The sequence below is a fragment of the Stigmatopora argus genome, chromosome 10 (assembly GCF_051989625.1).
Source record: "Stigmatopora argus isolate UIUO_Sarg chromosome 10, RoL_Sarg_1.0, whole genome shotgun sequence".
Classification (NCBI taxonomy): domain Eukaryota; kingdom Metazoa; phylum Chordata; class Actinopteri; order Syngnathiformes; family Syngnathidae; genus Stigmatopora; species Stigmatopora argus.
The window spans coordinates 16,662,990-16,683,314 of NC_135396.1; the positions used below are offsets into that span (position 1 = coordinate 16,662,990).

A 20,325-nucleotide genomic window follows, 5' to 3' on the forward strand; every position below is an offset into this window, starting at 1 on the left:
ATAACGTAATACTCGTTTTGCAAGACTGAAGAGTTTAATTTCATATTCATTCATTCATTATCTGAACTGCTTATCCTCAAAAGGGTTGCGGGGGGGGGGGGGGGGGGGTGCTGGAGCCTATCCCAACTAACTATTGGTACCGGATGGGGAACAACCGGAATTGGTGGCCAGCCAATCGCAAGGCACAAGGAGACGGACAACCATTCATGCTCATACTCATACCTAAGGGCAATTTAAAGTGTCCAAACAGCCTACCTAGCATACTTCCAACTCACTTCGTCTCACAAGCCTGTCAGTATTCTCAGCCAATCAGGAGTCGGGATGCAAGTAAAATTCTGATTGCTTACTGTCCAATTTTAACAAAAGGTGGGGACAACATAGTATATGTTCTATTATATTACCTTTTGTAAAAATATATGTATATCTATATGAATTTTAAGTACTTTCATGTAAACCAGGGGTGGCCAAGTCCGGTCCTCGAGAGCCTCTATCCAGTCTGTTTTCAGTCTGTATGCCTTCATTAACAGTAAGTAGTCAATCAGAATTTCCGCTGCATCCGGACTTCTGATTCGCTGAGAATATTGGCACGCTTATAACACAAAGTGAATCGCAAGCACAAGTGAAGGGCATATCGAAAAGCATATGCTTTGATCACCTTTCACACTTGTGGTAATTCAGATTACACTTATGGAACACGTTTTACGCTTCCGGTACTTCAAATTATGCTTATGAAACATGTTTTATACTTGTGGTACTTCAAATTACGCTAATGGACCATGTTTTCTGCTTGCGGTATTGCACATTGCCCTTATGGAACTGTGGAAACAATCTAACACCTTTGATATGCACATTTCTGGGATCTCACAATGCACGAAACAGCATGGTAATGTATTTAATAATATATTTAAACTACAAAAAATGAGATAAGAATGACTTGATTAAGAGCCACACAAATGAAGATCTGTTTTAGCTCATCCTCATGACACCATTACTATCATTACGATGTGCAGTAATGTTGGAGTCTATCAGTGTGTATGGGTCTTGGGGGTGCTGGAGCTTATCCCAGCTGACTTTGGGAACCTGGTGGGGGACACTCTGAATGGTGGTCAGCCAATCGCAGGGCATGAGGAGATGGACATCTATTCACGCTCCCCCTCATACCCTAGGGGCAATTAAGAGTGATCAACCAGCCTACCATGCATGTTTTTTGAATGTGGGAGGAAACCAGAGTACCCGGAGAAAACTCACGCAAGCTCAGGGAGAACACGCAAACTCCACACAGAACCCTCAACCTCAGAACTGTCAGTCCGAGGCACTACTAACCACTCAGCCGCCAGGCCGCCTTAATTTTTTATTGACCTCCATATTTAAAAGGTACACAATTGTTGTACTTCCTAAGGCCATATTATCTGACTTGATAATACACCACCAATATCGACACCCATCTTAAGTTTGTCACAAAATCTTACTATGACCACTTAAAGAATATAGGCAGAATTAAGGGGCACTTTGTCCAAACATGAGATGGAAAAAAATCCATCCATACATTCCTTTTTAGTAGATTGGACTATTGTAGTAGGCCACCTCATGGTGTAGAGCAGGGGTGTCCAAACTTTTTGCAAAGAGGGCCAGATTTGGTAAGGTGAAAATGTGTGGGGGCCGACTATTTAGCCTGACATTCTTTGAATGTAGTAGTAGTAACTAACCATGGAAATTTGACCGTTATGGTTTTTTTACGGTGGAACAAACAGAAACAAATAAATCCGTTCCTCTTGTTTGGCCCTTCAGACTCTGGAGGTCCAGAAGCTCTTCACTCACGTTCATGTCATTGTCCACTCCTCTTAAAAAGATCAGTAACTGAGCGGTGTCGGACGCATCCGTGCTTTCATCGCACGCTAACGAGAAAAAGTCAAACTCAGTTCCTTTTGCCTCTAACTGTCTCTTAATATCTAATGAAACGTCTTCAATTCTCCGTACCACAGTATTACGAGCCAGGCAAATATTGGCAAACTCTTGCTTCTTCGCGGGACAAATTTTCTCAACCATTTTCATTACACAGTCTTTAATAAATTCACCCTCAGTGAAAGGTTTGCAGTGCTTTGCAATCAGCGTTGCCACGTCGTAGCTTGCCTTTGTGGCATTTTCATTTGACTCACGGACTCTTGTGAAAAAGCTTTGCTGTGCCGTTAAAACAGCTTCCAGTTGCTTCACTTTTTCACCGCGTTTGTTCCCAGTTAGCTTGTCGTAGCTAGCATGTTTCGTCTGGTAGTGCCTCTTGATGTTGAATTCCTTGAAAACAGCCAGTCACTTGGCAAATTAGGCAGACACAGTTGTTTCGTATTTCAGTGAAAAAATACTCAAATTTCCACTTGTCCTGGAAGCGGCGGCCCTCGCGGTCAACTTTCCTTTTTTTGTTTACAGACGCCATGTTAGAAATGTGCTGGGCTGAAACGATCACGCAAGGTCAAGGGTCACGGCGGCCAGAGTGCGGCCACAGGGCTACTGCCATCTTCTGGTGAAATGAAAAATATGAAAAATAGCTTTTTGTACACATGTATTTTATACTGTGGTCAACAGTGCTGGCGGGCCGCATATTATTGATTTCATGATGAAAAAAAAAAAAAAAAAAAATATTAAAAAAAAAAAAAAAAAAAACATTCATGATAGAGGCCGCGGGCCGGTAAAAATTTGTCCACGGGCCGCAATTGGCCCGCGGGCCGGACTTTGGACATGCCTGGTGTAGAGGTTCACTCACCTGACTTCGGTGCAGGCAGGACGGGCTCGATTCCCGCTGGTGGTGGTATGATTGTGAGTACGTAGGTGGTTTGTCTCTCAGTGTCCCCTACGGCTGACTGACGATCATCTAGGGCAGACATGTCCAAAGTCCGGCCCCCGGGCCAATTGCGGCCCGTGGACAAATTTTTACCGGCCCGCGGCCTCTATCATGAAATCAATAATATGTGGCCCGCCAGCACTGTTGACCACAGTATAAAATACATGTGTACAAAAAGCTATTTTTCATTTCACCAGAAGATGACAGTAGCCCTGTGGCCGCACTCTGGCCGCCGTGACGTGTCGTTTTCAGCCCAGCCCATTTCTAACATGGCGTCTGTAAACAAAAAAAGGAAAGTTGACCGCGAGTGCCGCCGCTTCCAGGACAAGTGGAAATTTGAGTATTTTTTCACTGAAATACGAAACAACTGTGTCTGCCTAATTTGCCAAGAGACTGTGGCTGTTTTCAAGGAATTCAACATCAAGAGGCACTACCAGACGAAACATGCTAGCTACGACAAGCTAACTGGGAACAAACGCGGTGAAAAAGTGAAGCAACTGGAAGCTGTTTTAACGGCACAGCAAAGCTTTTTCACAAGAGTCCGTGAGTCAAATGAAAATGCCACAAAGGCAAGCTACGAAGTGGCAACGCTGATTGCAAAGCACTGCAAACCTTTCACCGAGGGTGAATTTATTAAAGACTGTGTAATGAAAATGGTTGAGAAAATTTGTCCCGCGAAGAAGCAAGAGTTTGCCAATATTTGCCTGGCTCGTAATACTGTGGTACGGAGAATTGAAGACGTTTCATTAGATATTAAGAGACAGTTAGAGGCAAAAGGAACTGAGTTTGACTTTTTCTCGTTAGCGTGTGATGAAAGCACGGATGCGTCCGACACCGCTCAGTTACTGATCTTTTTAAGAAGAGTGGACAATGACATGAACGTGAGTGAAGAGCTTCTGGACCTCCAGAGTCTGAAGGGCCAAACAAGAGGAACGGATTTATTTGTTTCTGTTTGTTCCACCGTAGATGACATGAAACTACAGTGGAATAAAGTCACCGGGATTATTACGGACGGCGCACCTGCCATGGCTGGCGAGCGGAGTGGATTATCAAGCCTTGTCTGTAACAAAGTCAGCGAAGAAGGAGGCAGCGCTATTAAACTCCACTGTATTATTCATCAAGAAGTTCTCTGTGCCAAATATATGAAATATGATAATGTTATGAAACCGGTGATAAAGACTATTAATTATATTCGCTCCAAAGCGCTGTGCCACCGCCAGTTTCAACAGTTTCTTCTCGACATCCAGGCTGAATACGGAGATGTTTTGTATCACACCGACGTAAGGTGGCTCAGTCGGGGGTCTGCGCTGCAGCGCTTCTTCTCTCTCAGGGAGGAAATTGGACAATTCTTGACTAAAAAGGGACAACCCATGCCACAATTAAATGATCCTGTTTGGCTGGCTGATTTGGGATTTTTAGTTGACATAACGCGACATCTGAATGCGCTGAACACAAGCCTTCAAGGGCAAAATGCAGTGGTAAGCCAACTGTATTCACACATCAAAGCCTTTCGGACCAAGCTGCTACTTTTCCAAAGACACCTGTCACAGGCGCAGCCCAATACCGCACATTTCCCGTCGCTGCAGGAAATTGTGACCAGTTTCCCACAGATCAATATCAGTGCGCAAATGACAAAGTATGCAGCAGACATCTCATCTCTGGTTGAGGAGTTTCAGCAGCGCTTTCGGGACTTTGCAGCTATTGAAAAGGAGATCACGCTTTTTTCCTCTCCTTTCTCCGTGGACCCTGATGACGCTCCAGACCACCTGCAACTGGAGCTCATTGAGCTGCAGTGTGACGCCGAGCATCGCAGTCGGCACCAACAGCTCCCTCTTGTCAACTTCTACCGCCAGCTGGATGAAGGCAGGTTCCAAGCAATTCGGACATTTGCTAAGAAAATGCTGAGCTTGTTTGGCTCCACATACATGTGCGAGAAGACATTCTCCGTTATGAACATTAACAAGAGCCGCATGAGGACGAGACTGAGTGACTCTCACCTGCGTGACGTCTTGCGCATCAAAACCACTGCTCTTGAGCCAGACATGGACTACATACTGCAGTCAAGATCCCAGTATCACCCTTCACATTAGTGCAGGCAAGACCTTTGTTAAGTCCTCTGAGTTGAATAAATTCTTAAATCTCAGTTAATTAATTTTTTTGTGATGGTCAAAATCACAGTTTGAATATGCAGTGATCATTGTTTTGTTTTCAGCACTTTTCCTACAGTGAGCATATAATAGTGAATAATATGTAATGTTTCACATGAACTTAGATATCCTTTATAGTTTTCTTAATTTTTTGTGGTTTGTGATTTCGGTAAAAACCTAAATGTAAAAAAAAATGTAAAAGTATGCCATTTGTAATTAAAAAAAATCCCAAAAAGTTAATTTGTATTTAATGTTAATGGTTCAAAGAATGTCAGGCTAAATAGTCGGCCCCCACACATTTTCACCTTACCAAATCTGGCCCTCTTTGCAAAAAGTTTGGACACCCCTGATCTAGGGTGTAGTCTGCCTTTCGCCCAAAGTAAGCTGGGTTAGGCTCCAGCAACCCCTGCAACTCTTTCAGCCTCGCAGTTCTGAGGTCAAGGGTTCAATCTCAGGTTTAGAGCTTCCTTTCTGTTTCCATGTTGTTGCTTGTGTGGGTTTTCTCCCACATCCCAATCAACTGCTTGGTAGGCTGGTTGAACTCTCAATTGTCCCTAGGTGTGCGTGTGCATGAATGTTTGTCTGTCTCCTTGTGCCCTGCGATTGGCTGGCCAGCAATTCAGGGTATCCCCGCCTAGTGCTCATAGTTGGATGGCATAGCCTCCCGTGAGTGACGCTTGTGATGATAAACAATACAAAAAATAGATGGATGGATGTTATATAAAGCAATTTGAATTACCTTGTGTTGAAATGTGCTATGCAAATTTGTCTTGCCTTGCATTGCTATTTTTCTGATACCAGTATCTTCCCTTCTTCTCTCCAACACTCCATCCTGCAGCTGTGAGAAAGATGTAAACGAATGTGACCACAGCAATCCTGAGGTTGAATGTGAGAATGGCGGTGTCTGTGTCAACACTCATGGTTCCTTCTACTGTAACTGCACCACGGGCTTTGTGGGCCAGCATTGCAGCGTGCGGCCTGTTGTTGTCCCTGACATGCAAGCTGGTCACTTGGTGGTCGGAAAGGAGGAGTTGATTGGCATTGCTGTGGTGCTATTTGTCATCACTGCCCTCATCATCCTCTTCATAGCTTTCCGAAAGAAGGTCTTCCAAAAGAGCTACTCGCGAAACAACCTGGCCCTGGTCCAAGACCCTGCCACAGCAGCCCTTCTCAACAAAGCCAACGGTGTTCAGTTTAAAACACTGCATTGCACAGCTGGAGACCCGATCAATATTTACTCAGAGACCGGGCTGGGGCCTCCTGTGGTCAGAACAGGTGTAATAATGGGACCTCCACAGGTCCCCGTCAGGCCCATGGTATACACACCTTGTTTCCAATCTGATCCACGGTCAACGCTGGAAATGATGGACGGACGCACTTTGGAGCATACAGAGATGAGCACCTTTCACCCAGAGTCACCGAGGTTTCTTTCAGGGTCCAACAGGAAGGGTGTTGTTGTGTGCAGCGTGGCTCCAAACCTTCCTCCAGCTTCCCCTTGTCGATCAGAATGCTCCATACAAAAGAATCCTTGGGACAGTGATGAGGGTGAGACTGTTTATGACTACAGTCATTCCTTCTATTGCAGATATAAGCTACTTACATATGGTTTGTGATATTTGGCTTTGGAACAGAATTTTGCAGTGACCCTAAAATACCTTGTAACTTTTACAGGTAAACGTAATTCGACCTTTTATAAATTTCTACCTACACAAGGGACTAAATATAGAAATTAGGCCTCGGCTACAATCTTACATATTTGCATTTACATGTTCATTAACATGAATATGTTCATTAATATGTGTTGTTGCTTATTAAATAAATAAAACTCAAACTTAAATATTTCGGTTCTTTTTAGGCCAATTTGCACCAACGACCAATTTGAATTGAAAAATAATTGTTCACCAAATTTCTACTTGTATGCCTTTTTTGAGTTTGTTCTCTGCCTCTCTTTCAAGCCGGTGGTGACACTATGACACTAAACTCAGTTAAGTGGACAATTTCCTTTGACAACAACTTTTATAAGTTTTAATAACAGTGAGATATCAAGCTGGTTTTTTTTGTGTTGCCTCATGTTGATCTTGCTGTCTAGCCACCATCAGAGCAACAAAATCATGCAGTTCTCTCTGTTAACCACCAGGACTGTATGAACTCAAATTTAATGTGGAAAAAAAGACATTTTACTGTCAATTCAAAACTCAACCCGAATTTGAAGTTCAGCCACATTCCCTCTCCATTACTGGAACTCCTTTTTCTTTTTTTAAATAATCTGCAATATCTACTGAAACTAATTGAAATGTACTAAATTCATGCAATTGAAATATTTTATTTGGAGTTCCAAAGTATTGAAACAATGCAGTTTTCGGGGGGAAAAATAATCTTTCTTGATATGATTGATTTATTTTCTTCAGATAATATTCCAAATTATAGACTTGAAATTTGTGAGTGCAAATACTGGTGAGCAGGACTGTACTTGTTAGACAACAAGAAGTTGAGAAAAAAAAGTAACAAAAAAAAATTTAAGGGTAAAATTGGGCATTTAAGTTTTAGAGCTAATAGAATTACGGTGTGATTGGCTGGCAACCAATTCAGTGTCCTTCGCCTACTGCCAGTAGTTGGCTGGGATAAGCTCCAGCACCCCTGGCAACCCTTGTGAGGATAAGAAGATTAGAAATTAATGAATAAAATGAAGGTAATCTGTAAAAGTTATAATCCATTTTGGTTTCAAAAATACACATAAAACTTGTCCCTAATGTAGGCTCTTTTTTAGATCATGAATAAATTGAAAATTAAACTCATTAAAATTCCATATTTGCCAGTCACGACTTACGTCCTTAACAATGCCATGTATCACAAATTCATTAGTTCAAAATACGCTTTACTGTATTTGTAATAATTTCACCTGGCCCTCTATTTATTCCCTCATTGCAGGTAAAATGGTTGAGGAAGTAACTTGTCTCTCAGGGAGCAACAAAGGCGGTAATTCAGAGGTCCAGTCGCTGAGCTCCTTTCAGTCTGACTCCTGTGATGACAATGGTAAAGATACACTCCGTTTGTCAGCAATGCACTCTGAATTTCAAATATATACAAATGTTCTGGTGTGTGCATGATGAAAATAAGGATGAAAGAACAGAAGGGACAAGACAATACGACTGAATTATCAATGACGATAGGAGGGGTAATTAAAACATCAACTTCAAGAGAAACTGCCTTCTCTTGTCTTACTTCCATAGCCAAAGGTGTGTCATCCATTATGTTTGGAAGATTCAGCTTACATAGAGCACCTGCCTTATTTATGATGTGCATAGCCACAGAAGTATTCTCTAATGCATGCATACATTTTGTGCTTTGGTTGACCATTATTGGTATAGGATTTACCATTAACAAAACAATTCCTCTCCTCTTTGAATCAATTCATGCAGTTTGAAACAGCAAGCAAAGTTTTGATAGTTTTGATCTTAATCATATAGCGTCAGAGAAAAAAGGAGGCACATAATTTCCTTTTTTAATGTAATTTTGATGCCACATTACAGGTCCCACTTGTGATCGCCTACAAGCCATTAAGTTCATTTGTTAATTATGTTCTTTTTGTCAGATTGAAGAATCCGGGTAGAAACATGATAGCAATGCCTTACCCTATTTAATATCCCAAATACAATTACGTTGGGATACTGTGTAAAACAAATGAATCAATAAATAAACAAAAATGAATAGATTTGCAAATACTTTTCAACATTGACTTGAATACACAGCAGTGACAAGCTGTGTATTTTTCAACTATAATAATTTTCTCTGGCTTGGTGAACACAAAAGTTCATGATTACTAAAAAAAATGTCACTTAAATTTTTTTGGAACCAACCATTTTGGAAAAGTACCAAATTTCCAAATTAAATCCCTCGAAATTCACACCATCACTACAGCTTCTGCCATCTTGATTCAACTGCCCTGTAAACCCGAAGAATTTGGTAACAGGAGTGTATTGTGAATCATCCGAGTTACAAGTTCTGTCGAATGATTCGTCTTCAGCGACTTCAGCATGGGAATTGATTCGGAATCGATTGCATAGGTAGGTAGCCTCTTGCTTTAACATTTTCGTTTTCAATTTTTTTTTCACAAGGGAAGTATTATTAAGGTTGACTAAACCACCAGTCATTTGTTTTGAAACAAATCCTATCATTTCCGGGGTTGTTCTAAAGGAAGTTCAAGTCGGAGTACAAAGCACTTATCAATATGTCTCCTCGGAATAAGCGCAAAATGGATCGCAATTTGGATGAAACTTTTAAGAAATCCAGACACTCGCAGAAGTTTATTGCTCTATTGTTTATTGCTCATTATTCCAACACTTCTTCTTTGACGTAATATCCCATGTTGAAGCCGTCTCCAAAAGGACCAACATTTACATATTGCACAACATGCATATGCGACTTCAGCGTGACACATGATGGAATTACTGACTGTAAAACGCATGTAGAAGGACCCAAACACAAAGATAAGCTTATTTTCATTATGCTGTACTTTCTTAATAGTTTACAAAAATGCAATATTTCAATTTATGTAAAAATACGATAAAAACAGTTTGATTTAAATTGTCCTACGTTATTTTTTGTTTCATTTTCTATCGATTTTGCGTGAATTGCATTCACTCCGGATAAACTCCGGAAATGGGACAAGGGTACTCCTGAAATGGGGTCGACGGAGGTTGGCAGCTGTGCATTAATCAGTTTTCAGAAAAATTATGTTGTATTTTTATTGTATTCATTGTAGGTTGACAAGTATTTGCAAATGATTGTATTTTGTATATATTTATTCTTCCAAATGTCCCAACTTCACTGGGATTGGGGTTGGAACAACTTGCAGCTGATTCAATGTGGTCTCTGTCTAATATGTATATATTTATAGGGGGCTTAAGCTTCCCACACAAATCATTGCGTTATCAGACACACAAAAATGTAAGATGGCAGGTTTACAAACACCTGTAGTGGCTTTCCACAGGCATTTGGTTTCCAAACCACGTCATTCTTGTTCCTGTCATCAGTTTCACTTCCAGCCAATTAGGGGTTTTAATCTTTTACAATGTCTTGTATGTAAATCCGATTGCATTAGATCAGGAGCTTTGAAAATGGCGTTTGTGTTTTGGTTTGAATACATGTAATGTACATGTACATAATTTACAGAGATGTCATTTTCATAGCACACAAATTAAAGACATTCATTTTTCTCCATTTTTGGCATCTCAAGCGAATACAATTTTATATATTGTTGTGCAAAACATCTTGCTTTTATTTTTTGCAATGGTTCTGCAACGTTATATTTCTTTTGTAATATTTAGACAAAGTCATGCTTGGTGGTTGCTCATTTTCCATTTGTCAGAGCAAACGTGTCTGAGCACTCTAAAGGTAAAAGTTTAAAAAGGTAGTCTTCTGTGCAGACAGCGATGGCAACTGATTGGATTGTTAGTAGCTGTACTAAACCATCACCGTGAATTCCTCTTTCAAAACAGTTCTCCCTTTTTCTCCCAAAAGCCTCCATAGTGACCGTCATTCGACTGGTGAATGACGCTGTCGACACAATCGAAAGTGAAGGTACAATGTCTCATCCACTTTGCATCTCCAACTCCTTTTTATTCCCTCAAGAAGGAAGCAATTCATGTAAAAAATCCTTTATTATGCATTTATTTTCCACTGAAATATATTTATTTATATACCACGCAAAGGTTTGAGGCACCATTAAACAAACATTCAATTAATCACACAGTACATGAAAATGAACTTGGGTTATTAGGATAGTTTACTAAATCAGTGATTGAATTCACTCTGCAAAGTGTTTTACATGTTTTTATTTGTAAAAGATTGTAATTGAATCTTCATACACATTTTAGAAAATTTAAGAGTTCTAATTTTATTGCTAATTTATAATTAAAACAACAGCAAATGTAACGGTGGCATCACACGTATGTTGCATATGATGCAGCAATCCAGTCAGGATGCAAATGCTTAAAACCTCTCATTTGTTATTCTTCCATATGACAGTGTCAGTCATGGACCACAGTCAAACCTACAACAGAGGTGAACATCTACCTACCTAACCTATCTCCACCCCACCACCCACCTCTTTTCTTCTCTGTCTCTCTGTCTCTCTCTCTCTCTCTCTCTCTCTCTCTCTCTCTCTCTCTCTCTCTCTCTCTCTCCCTCTCTGTCTTTCTCTCTCTCTGTCTCTCTCTATCTTCCCTTCTATCTCTACCCCTTGCTTTCTTTCTCTCTCGCACTCTCTCTCTTTCCATCTGTCTATTTGTCTGTCCATCTGTCTGTAAGTCTGTCCGACTGTTTGCTGTCTGACATATATATATATATATATATATATATATATATATATATATATATATATATATATATATATATACACACATACACATACATACACTGTATTTACTCACATTTAAGCCGCTTTTGTCGGACAAAAAGAGCAAGGTATGGCTTAACACCATAACGTTATGATGGCATGACGCAAGACAATGCGGCCAATACAGTCATTTATTTCAAAATAGAGTAAAGATAAACAGATAAAACACTAAGCTAAATTTATTTTGACGTCTATGAATGAAATTCAAGAAGAAAAAAACTCACTTGCCCGTCAATACTCACTCGGGGCTCTTACCTTGGGTGGGGTGCCGCCATCTTATCTAGGGTGCTACTCTCTTACCTAGTTAAATGTGCTCTGACTGGCCAGACGCAAGTAGCCTTGATTTTGAAATAAAACAAAATTCCACTTTCATTTTATTTCTTGTTCGAAAGTGACAACTGTTGCAGTAATTATCTCTCATCTCATTTTCTAAACCGCTTTATCCTCAGTAGGGTTGCGGGGGGTGCTGGAGCCCATCCCAGCTGACTACGGGCCAGAGCCAGGGGGGCACCCTGAATTGGTGACCAGCCGATCGCAGGTCACGAGGAGATGAACAACCACTCACGCTCACACACATGCCGAAGGGCAATTTAGAGTGTCCAATCAGCCTACCATGCACGTTTTTGGAATGTGGGAGGAAACCGGAGCACCCAGAGGAAACCCACGCAGGCCCGGGGAGAACATGCAAACTCCACACAGGTGGACCGACTCTGTATTTGAACCCAGGCCCCCAGAGCTGTGAGGCCGACGCGCTTACCACTTGCGACACCGGGCCGCAATTGCAGTAAAATGAACCATCGAAAGAATTTAGACAATTTGACATTAGAAGCAATGTGGCTGACACAACATCTTAAACTTCTGGTACAAAAATTGTAATTTCTGTCCTTAGAAAGCATCAGGTTCTCATCAAGATAGACTTACAGTAATACCTCGACATACGAGTGCCCCGACATACGAGCAATTTGAGATACGAGTAAAATTTCGAGCAAATATTTATCTTGAGATACGAGTAAAATTTCGAGCAAATATTTATCTTGAGATACGAGTAAAATTTCGAGCAAATATTTATCTTGAGATACGAGACAAATTTTGATATACATACAATTTAGAGTATACAGCGGACGCGAGAGGCTGCTAATAAGAACATCATGGGCACTGTCTTTCCCGTCGCAACTCCCTCGTGCAATGTCTCTACGAGCACTGGGCGGAGAGTTTTTTTTCAGTGTTTTTTCCCCCTTAGTCAGTGCAGAATGGCGGAGGAGCTTGCTCGATAATACGAGAGGAGTATATACTACTTCTCGTTGGCAAGTGGCCGTGCGTTATTCTATTGGGAGGACGTTTGTGTGCATCATTTTCGGAATATTTTGAAAGGAAGATAAAAGCAAACAACCCTCCATGGGTTGCATCTGAAAGTCAGGGTGGAGGCGGGGCAAATAGAGCCAACCCGGGAGAAGAAAGGTCTAAAAATGTAAAACAAAATTAGAATTAAGTTTAGTGTAAGGTTAGTTTACATTTTTTATAGTGTGTCTGTATCGTAATCCAAGTTCATTTAAATTTGTTTATGTTATGTTACGAGCGCGTTGCCGTGCAAAAAGACTCTCTCCCCCCTCCCTCTGTTCCTCTCTCTCTCCCCTTTGCGAATTCCGTCTAAATGTAGTACTATTAAACACATTTTAGTATTATTATTATTTAGTATTACTATTAAACCACTAGTTATTTGTTGTTAATAGGTGGCGAATTAGAACAAATAAAAATGTTTTTCCTATCAATATCCTGTTTTTTGGGGGGGGTGGGAGGGGTTCAGAGGGTTGGAATGAATTAATTTGTTTTTAGTTCATTTTTATGGGAAACTTTCATTTGAGATACCAGTAAATCGACATACAAGTTCAGTCCCGGAACGCATTAAGATCGTATCTCGAGGTACCACTGTATTTCTTTTTTCATCTCAACTCATCTCATTTTCTGAACCGCTTTATCCTCACTAGGGTCGTGGGGGGTGCTGGTGCCTATCCCAGCTGACTTCGGGCCAGAGGTGGGGGACACCCTCAATCGGTGTCCAGCCGATCGCAGGGCACAAGGAGACGGACAACCATTCACACTCACACTCATACCTAGGGGCAATTTAGAGTCTCCAATCAGCCTACCATGCATATCTTTGGAACATGGAAGGAAACCGGAATACCCAAAGAAAACCCACGCAGGTGGACTGACCTGGATTTGAACCCAGGTGGATTAGTAATTTGTATTTACTGTGAGGCCGACGCGCTAACCACTCAACCAACCCCTTTCTTTTTACAAATTGAATAATTTGATATCTTGCATTTACAAAGACAGGCATATTAACTTCCCTATGATATTGACCCTTTACACTGTGGAAACAAGATGTGCAAGATATTTATACATTGAGTGGCTTTTCACCGCAGTAAGCTATTACCTGTCTAGAAAATTAGTCACATTGATGTGGTTTGTTATAAACCTATTTGTTTGTAAAACTGTCAAGGAATCAGTGAGTTGGAGGTATTTTAGTGGGGAAAATTACTTACCTACTCTAGTCAGCTACAATCGAGTCGGCCAGAGAAGAAGGATGACCGTCTGATATTTACCCTGCTGATTCTGCTTTTAGACATCTAGCCCTGCATATGTGCTATACAGTAATACTTTCAGATACGAGCTTAATTTGTTCTGGGATCAAGCTCATATGTCAATTTACACGTGTCTCAAATCAGATTTTCCCATAGAAAATAACTAAATACAAATTACTAATCCGTTCCCACCCTCTGAAAAAAACACCAAAAATAGGATATTACAATGGAAAAAACATCTTTTTGTTTGTTCTGATATTCCATCTACTCACAAAGTAACAAATACCTTTATAGTGATTATGATCTTCAATACTGAAATGTGACATTCCTGTACTTTTTGAATAGTTTGCAAAAACACAATATTTCAATTAATGTAAAAAACATGATAATAACAGTTTCATTTAAATTGTTCTATGTTGTTGTTTTTTTACATTTTATATCGATTTTGCATGAATCACATCCATTCCGGAAAAACTGGGAAAAAATGTGACAAGGCAACTCCTGAAATGGGGTCGACGGATGTTGGCAGCTCTGTAATTACTTTGTTTATACACATCTGAGAGGACACGCCAAAAGTCCACCACATAACAGTCTTTGTTTTGCTAATCAGTCTCATTAAGAAGAGGTCATTCAGCCAATATTTACTTCAGTCAAAATACCTACCTTATGAATCATTTTTTATTTCACTGTATGAACACAGTCTTTTCAATGTTGAGTTCACACTCAATCGATGTGCCAGTCATTTTACTGCGTATCCTATTGTCCATCAATGCAAGATTATATGACTGCTTCATTAATCTAGAAGACATTTTACCACGTACTGTTTTTGAACATCAACATGATTAAGTTTTAATTTTTCAAACATTGCTTTCTCACTACTATTTGCATGAAAACAAGCATGCTGTGACCTTATTATTTTGTCAGTGGCCTTTGACACATTTTCTGTACTGTTGCTGCATCTGCTTTTGCAATCCACCTGCATGTGTAATGCAAAACTTTACATTACAGTGTGGAGCGAGGAAGGCTGGTAATGATAACTATTACATGCGGAGCCTTCCTATTTCAGTTTATGGCTAAACTTTTCCTCCTCTATTTTCCAGCATATCATTGGGACACATCAGACTGGATGCCAAGCACCAAATTGTCAGATATTGAGGAGGGCCCAGGCTATGAGGCGACTCCAAGAAAAACAGCGGGAACACCAGTACGGCTTGGAGGAAGCAATCATGAATTAGAGTCCGACTACTATCTGGGGGATTATGATGTCGACAGCGATTATCCACCGCCCCACGAGGAAGAATTCTTCAGCCAAGACCAACTGCCTATACCATCATCCGTTGGAGAGGATTGTGCAGAGCCCCACAATCTGCCACTCACCAACCTGCCGGTTTCAAAAGAGAGCACCTTAAATTCTGGTGGCACTGATCATCAGCATTGCAGTTCCCATTTTCACCCCAGTCAATACCTACCCCCCCATCAGGTTCCAACGGGGGAGGCAGCAAATGGGGAATTCAGTATTTTGGCATCTGGGGGGACTTCAAAAACTGGTGAGAACGATGACTCTAGGTCTCTAAATATGCGGCTTTCGATTGGCGCATCATCAGCATCGGACGTGTCAGCCCTATGTGGGCTGGATGACTCTGAACATGGCAGCAATTTTGACAGTATGGATGAGCTGCGTCGAGGGGTAACTGTTATCACTGATTCGCAGCAACAGACAGAGGTATGATTGATTGTACATTGAGTTCTTATTTGAAGGAACCAGTTGAATAAAGTAAATGTTCACATTCCTTCTTGTAGGAAAACCATTCATTCGTTCAGTCATTTCCTGAACCACACTCTGGATTGGTGGCCAGCCAATCGCAGGCACCATTCAGGCCCAGTAGTAAAACCAATGCTTTTAAAATAGTTACAGTTATGAAACAATGAAAATATCAAAAGAATGATATCCTTGCTCAACGCTGTGTGACTGATTACAATAATCCCCTGACCTTTTTCGCTCACAGTTTTGTTACCCTAACTTCTGTCTAGGGCGGCCCGGCGGCTGAGTGGTTAGGGTGTCGGCTTCACAGCTCTGGGGTCCTGGGTTCAAATCCAGGTTTGTCCACCTGTGTGGAGTTTCCATGTTCTCTCCAGGCCTGCATGGGTTTTCTCCGGGTACTCCAGTTTGCTCTCACATTCCAAAACCATGCATGGTAGGCTGGTTGGACAATCTAAATTGCCCCGCGGTATGAGTGTGAGCGTGAGTAGTTGTTCATCTCCTCGTGACCTGCGATTGGCTGGCCGCCAAATCAGGGTGTCCCCCGGCTCGTGCCCAAAGTCAGTTGGGATAGGCTCCAGCACACCCCGCGACCCAAGTGAGGATAAAGCGGTTTAGAAAATGAATGAATAATTTCTGTCTACTGGTAGAGATTGACATTGGAATTACTCCAACACTGTACAAGACGGAACGTATTTCAAATCACCTCAGTTTTTAAATTTCACATTACTCTTAATCCTGCTTCTCACACACAGAAAGCAACAGCTGTAGGTTCATTTTACAATTTACATCTTCTGGTATGATTATTGATACATGCATGACTGTAGATGTACATTAGGGGAAAGTTTATTAGTTTGGACAAAAAAAACATTTAAATCGGCTATTTCTATATCACTGATTTTATTTATTAGAAAGTTGGTCTGGAGGGGATTAGTATATTTCTACCTTGTTCACCACCTATTAATAATCATTCTTTCATTTTCAGAAAGTAAGTCACTCTTTCTCTATCAACAGGAAATATGAATTGTCAGAAGAAATGGCTAGAGAATGTGAATGAGAGACTAATTTTTAAAGTATCACTGTTTAGACATTTTATGGAGGAGAACAACAAGAAAGGATATTAATGTAAGTGAAAAGATTGTTTTACTTCCCAGTGACTCACAAATGCCAAAGGAGTAGTACTTATTTCTAGAAACACACATTTTTCCCTATTCCTGCCCTATTTTTTGCTCTTCATGCACAATTTAAAGTTTTTGTACAGACTTTGTATAGTAAAAAAAAAACTAACTATGGTGAGGTTCTGGAAAAGAAAATGCCTTTTCTTAATACATTTTGTTTTATGTGGAATGTGCCCCCCTTAAATCATGCTTAGTATTGTATGAACGCTCAGGGCTGCTGTTGTTGCTATCGTACTTTCAATTCGGTCTTTTTTAGAAAACCAGTTGTCATGGTCAATAAGTAAAATTTGGCTCAATGTAGATCTACACCAAAAGCACTTACTGCTTTACATCTGAGAAAATGTAGTTATTTTATTCTTGATTCTCTTACCTCTTGCAGCGACATGTCCATTAATAGACCAACCCACTAAATTCATGAAAACAGAATAATCTAGTTCTTTCCTACTGCCATCGAAGCTAATGCTGAATGTCGAGTCTGTTCTCTAGTATTTCTGGCAAGTTCTTATTCTATTTAGGGCTGAAAATGTCCGTTCCCGGTTTTATTATTTAATAAGTATTCATAGACAAAATATAATTAACAACAGTCTGTGATTTAGATATTTTTTAGGCCAGCAGAGAAGGCCTTGCAGGCCCTGACTGTCCACCACTGTAAAAGCAAAAATTATACTTCCATCTAACTTGCATTCCTGAATAGGATACGCTCAAACTTTGTTGCCAAAAACTGTTGTCATAGGTGGCAAACCATACTTCAATGAAGTAGAGTGGTATCTCGACCTACGATCAGCTCTACCTACGAGATGCTCGAAATACGATGAAAATTTCGATCGAATAATTCGCCCTAGATACGATCAAAATTTTGAGATGCGACCAAGCCAGTTGGCCATGGCACTGTCTTGCACATTTCGTGTGTAAAATATATCTACGAGCACGGGCCGGAGCTTTGCATTTCCCCCCCGTTTTTTTCCCACGTTGGTCAATGCATACTACATTTACATACAAAGTAAACAACAATGGATCGGCAGAGTTTTGCAAAGAAAAGGCGACCGTTGACAATCAACATTAACCGCGAAATAATTGAAAAATATGAGAGTGGTGTACGTGTCACCGAGCTTGCTCGGCAATACGAGAGGAATACGTCAACCATATCCACCATCCTTAAGCAGAAGGACGCAATTAAGGAGAAGAGGCCTTCCAAAGGACTAACTATAATTTCCCACCGGCGCAGTGACATTCATGACGAGATGGAGAGCCTTCTTTTATTGTGGATAAAAGATAGTTCCAATTCGAAAGCCGGGGTGGAATTAATCAAGACATTTGCCTCGATTATCACCCAGGAAAGTTACAACGAAGTGGCAAGAGTTTTCGGATTTTGTAGAAAAGAGGCACCCTGACAAGCTGGCAATTGGTCGCGCGTTATCGTGTTGTGATGACATTTGTGCGCGTCATTTTCGAAATATTTTGAAGGGAAGGCAAAAACAAACAACTCTTGATGCGTTCGTTTTGAAGACTCCAGCTGAACGTGCGGGTGGAGTCAACCCGTTACAAAGGTAAAAAAGATTAAAACAAAATTAGAATTCAGGTTTGTGTAAAGTTACATTAAACGTATGTTTGAGTGTGTCTGTATATATTAATCCAAGTTAATTTAAATTTGTTTGTTCCGTTACGAGTGCGTTATCGTGGAAAGATACCCCCTCTCTTTCTGTCCCTCTCTGTAACCTCCATGAAATCCGCCCAATTTTAGTTATATTAAACACATTTTAGTACTATTCAACCACTCGTTATTTATTACTTTGTCAATATATGGCGAATTAGAACAAATAAAAATGTTTTTCCAATCCAATATCCTGTTTTTGGTGTTTTTTCAGAGGGTTGGAACGAATTAATTTGTTTTTAGTTCATTTCAACGGGAAACGTTCGCTTGAGTTACGAGAAGCTCGACATACGAACTCAGTCCCGGAACGGATTAAGATCGTATGTCGAGGTACCACTGTATGGTTTGCCACCTATGACAACATTTTTTGGCAATAAACCTTGAGCGCATCCTACTGGTTCTTCTTCTACTTCATTGAAGTATGGTTTGCCACCTATGACAACAGTTTTTGGCAACAAATTTTGAGCGTATCCTACTACTTCATTGAAGTATGGTTTGCCACCTATGACAACAGTTTTTGGCCACAAAATGTTAGCGTATCCTATTCAGGAATGCAAGTTAGATGGAAGCATAATTTTTGCTTTTATGATTACTCACCCACAATTCTGGGAAAGGAATGTGAAGTGTAAACAGCAGATGATAAAACGCTCCGAATAGTGTTTTATAATTGGCTAACTAAAGTGAGAATATACATTTAAATTTCAGGGAGGGTTAGTAACCACAGCACTCTGAGCTTCAGTAATAATACAATATGTCATGAAATAGTTTACACAAGTGATATTAATAGTGATATGTTTCTTTGTTTAGATGTTTTTGAGATGTTGTGTCACAGTTAGAAATCCTATCCCACCTGATGTTGTATTGTATTATTGAATCAAACGCTTAAAAAAATAGTGCAACTGCCAAACTAAAAATGAATGAAAACTGTTGTCAAGCATCTGCTGTGCTATCGTATAATTAAGCACATCACATACAATACATTCACCACTTTTTGGTATCTAGCAGTTGCTTGCCATTATACATCCTCTCAACACCACAAATTATTCATAAGGGTCATTTTTCTCTGTAAAAGATGTATTTTAATGTTTAAATCTTTGTAGTTTACATAGATATGTTGTTTTATAGGTAATCTTTGTTTTGTTTTTTTCAATGAGATTGGAAAATACTGTAGCATAGTATTACTATAAGATCATTTTAATTTCTTTGCTGTCAGGCATGTATTAGTAAATTAATTCCACATAAATCCATTATTACAGCTGAATAGTATTCAGGCAACACATTGTACCATAACATATGAACTTTTGTATTTCCTCCATAATCAGCTTAATAAATGGGCTGAAATGCTTTTATTCCATTCTTAATTTTTCAAGGCAGTATGAAAATATATCTGCTACAAAAATATATCTTGTACAAAATAAGTTGAGTTGTTTTGTTTTTCTTAATTTCTATTCAGTGCAAAAAATAAAAAGTTTATTGCTCATGACATCTGCTTGGGATGTTTAGATTGCATACTGACGCTATTTTCTTTCCAATGTTTGAGATAACTTGGTTGGTTGGAATGGATCTCACAAAAGTTATTTATTTGGTGGCTCATATGATGTGCGTGCGTGTGCGTGTGTGCGTGCGTGCGTGCAAAAAATGGCATGGCAGCCGCGCATGCTGACTTAATGTGGCGACTAATGGCTGCAGTTCGACTTCCAAAACAAACTTTCTATTAGAAAATGTGTGGCACACATATCTAATACATTAATTACCTATTTCCTTTGGGAATTATTTTG

General features: G+C 40.1%; 1 protein-coding gene across 6 annotated transcripts in view; it reads left to right on the top strand.

The window, feature by feature from the left end:
* LOC144083872 (protocadherin Fat 3-like) overlaps positions 1-20,030 on the top strand; it is a 188,839-nt gene extending 168,809 nt beyond the window's left edge. For 3 of the 6 annotated variants that reach the window (XM_077612018.1, XM_077612020.1, XM_077612023.1), the window contains 6 exons: positions 5,819-6,525; positions 7,909-8,013; positions 10,501-10,560; positions 11,008-11,043; positions 15,060-15,682; positions 16,733-20,030. In XM_077612018.1, coding sequence (XP_077468144.1) covers positions 5,819-6,525; positions 7,909-8,013; positions 10,501-10,560; positions 11,008-11,043; positions 15,060-15,682; positions 16,733-16,741 — 1,540 coding nt within the window. In that variant the 3' untranslated portion in view covers positions 16,742-20,030. The remainder of the gene's footprint in view (positions 1-5,818; positions 6,526-7,908; positions 8,014-10,500; positions 10,561-11,007; positions 11,044-15,059; positions 15,683-16,732) is intronic. The other 3 variants (XM_077612021.1, XM_077612022.1, XM_077612019.1) reach the window with 2 other exon arrangements.
* Positions 20,031-20,325: the final 295 nt, after the last annotated feature.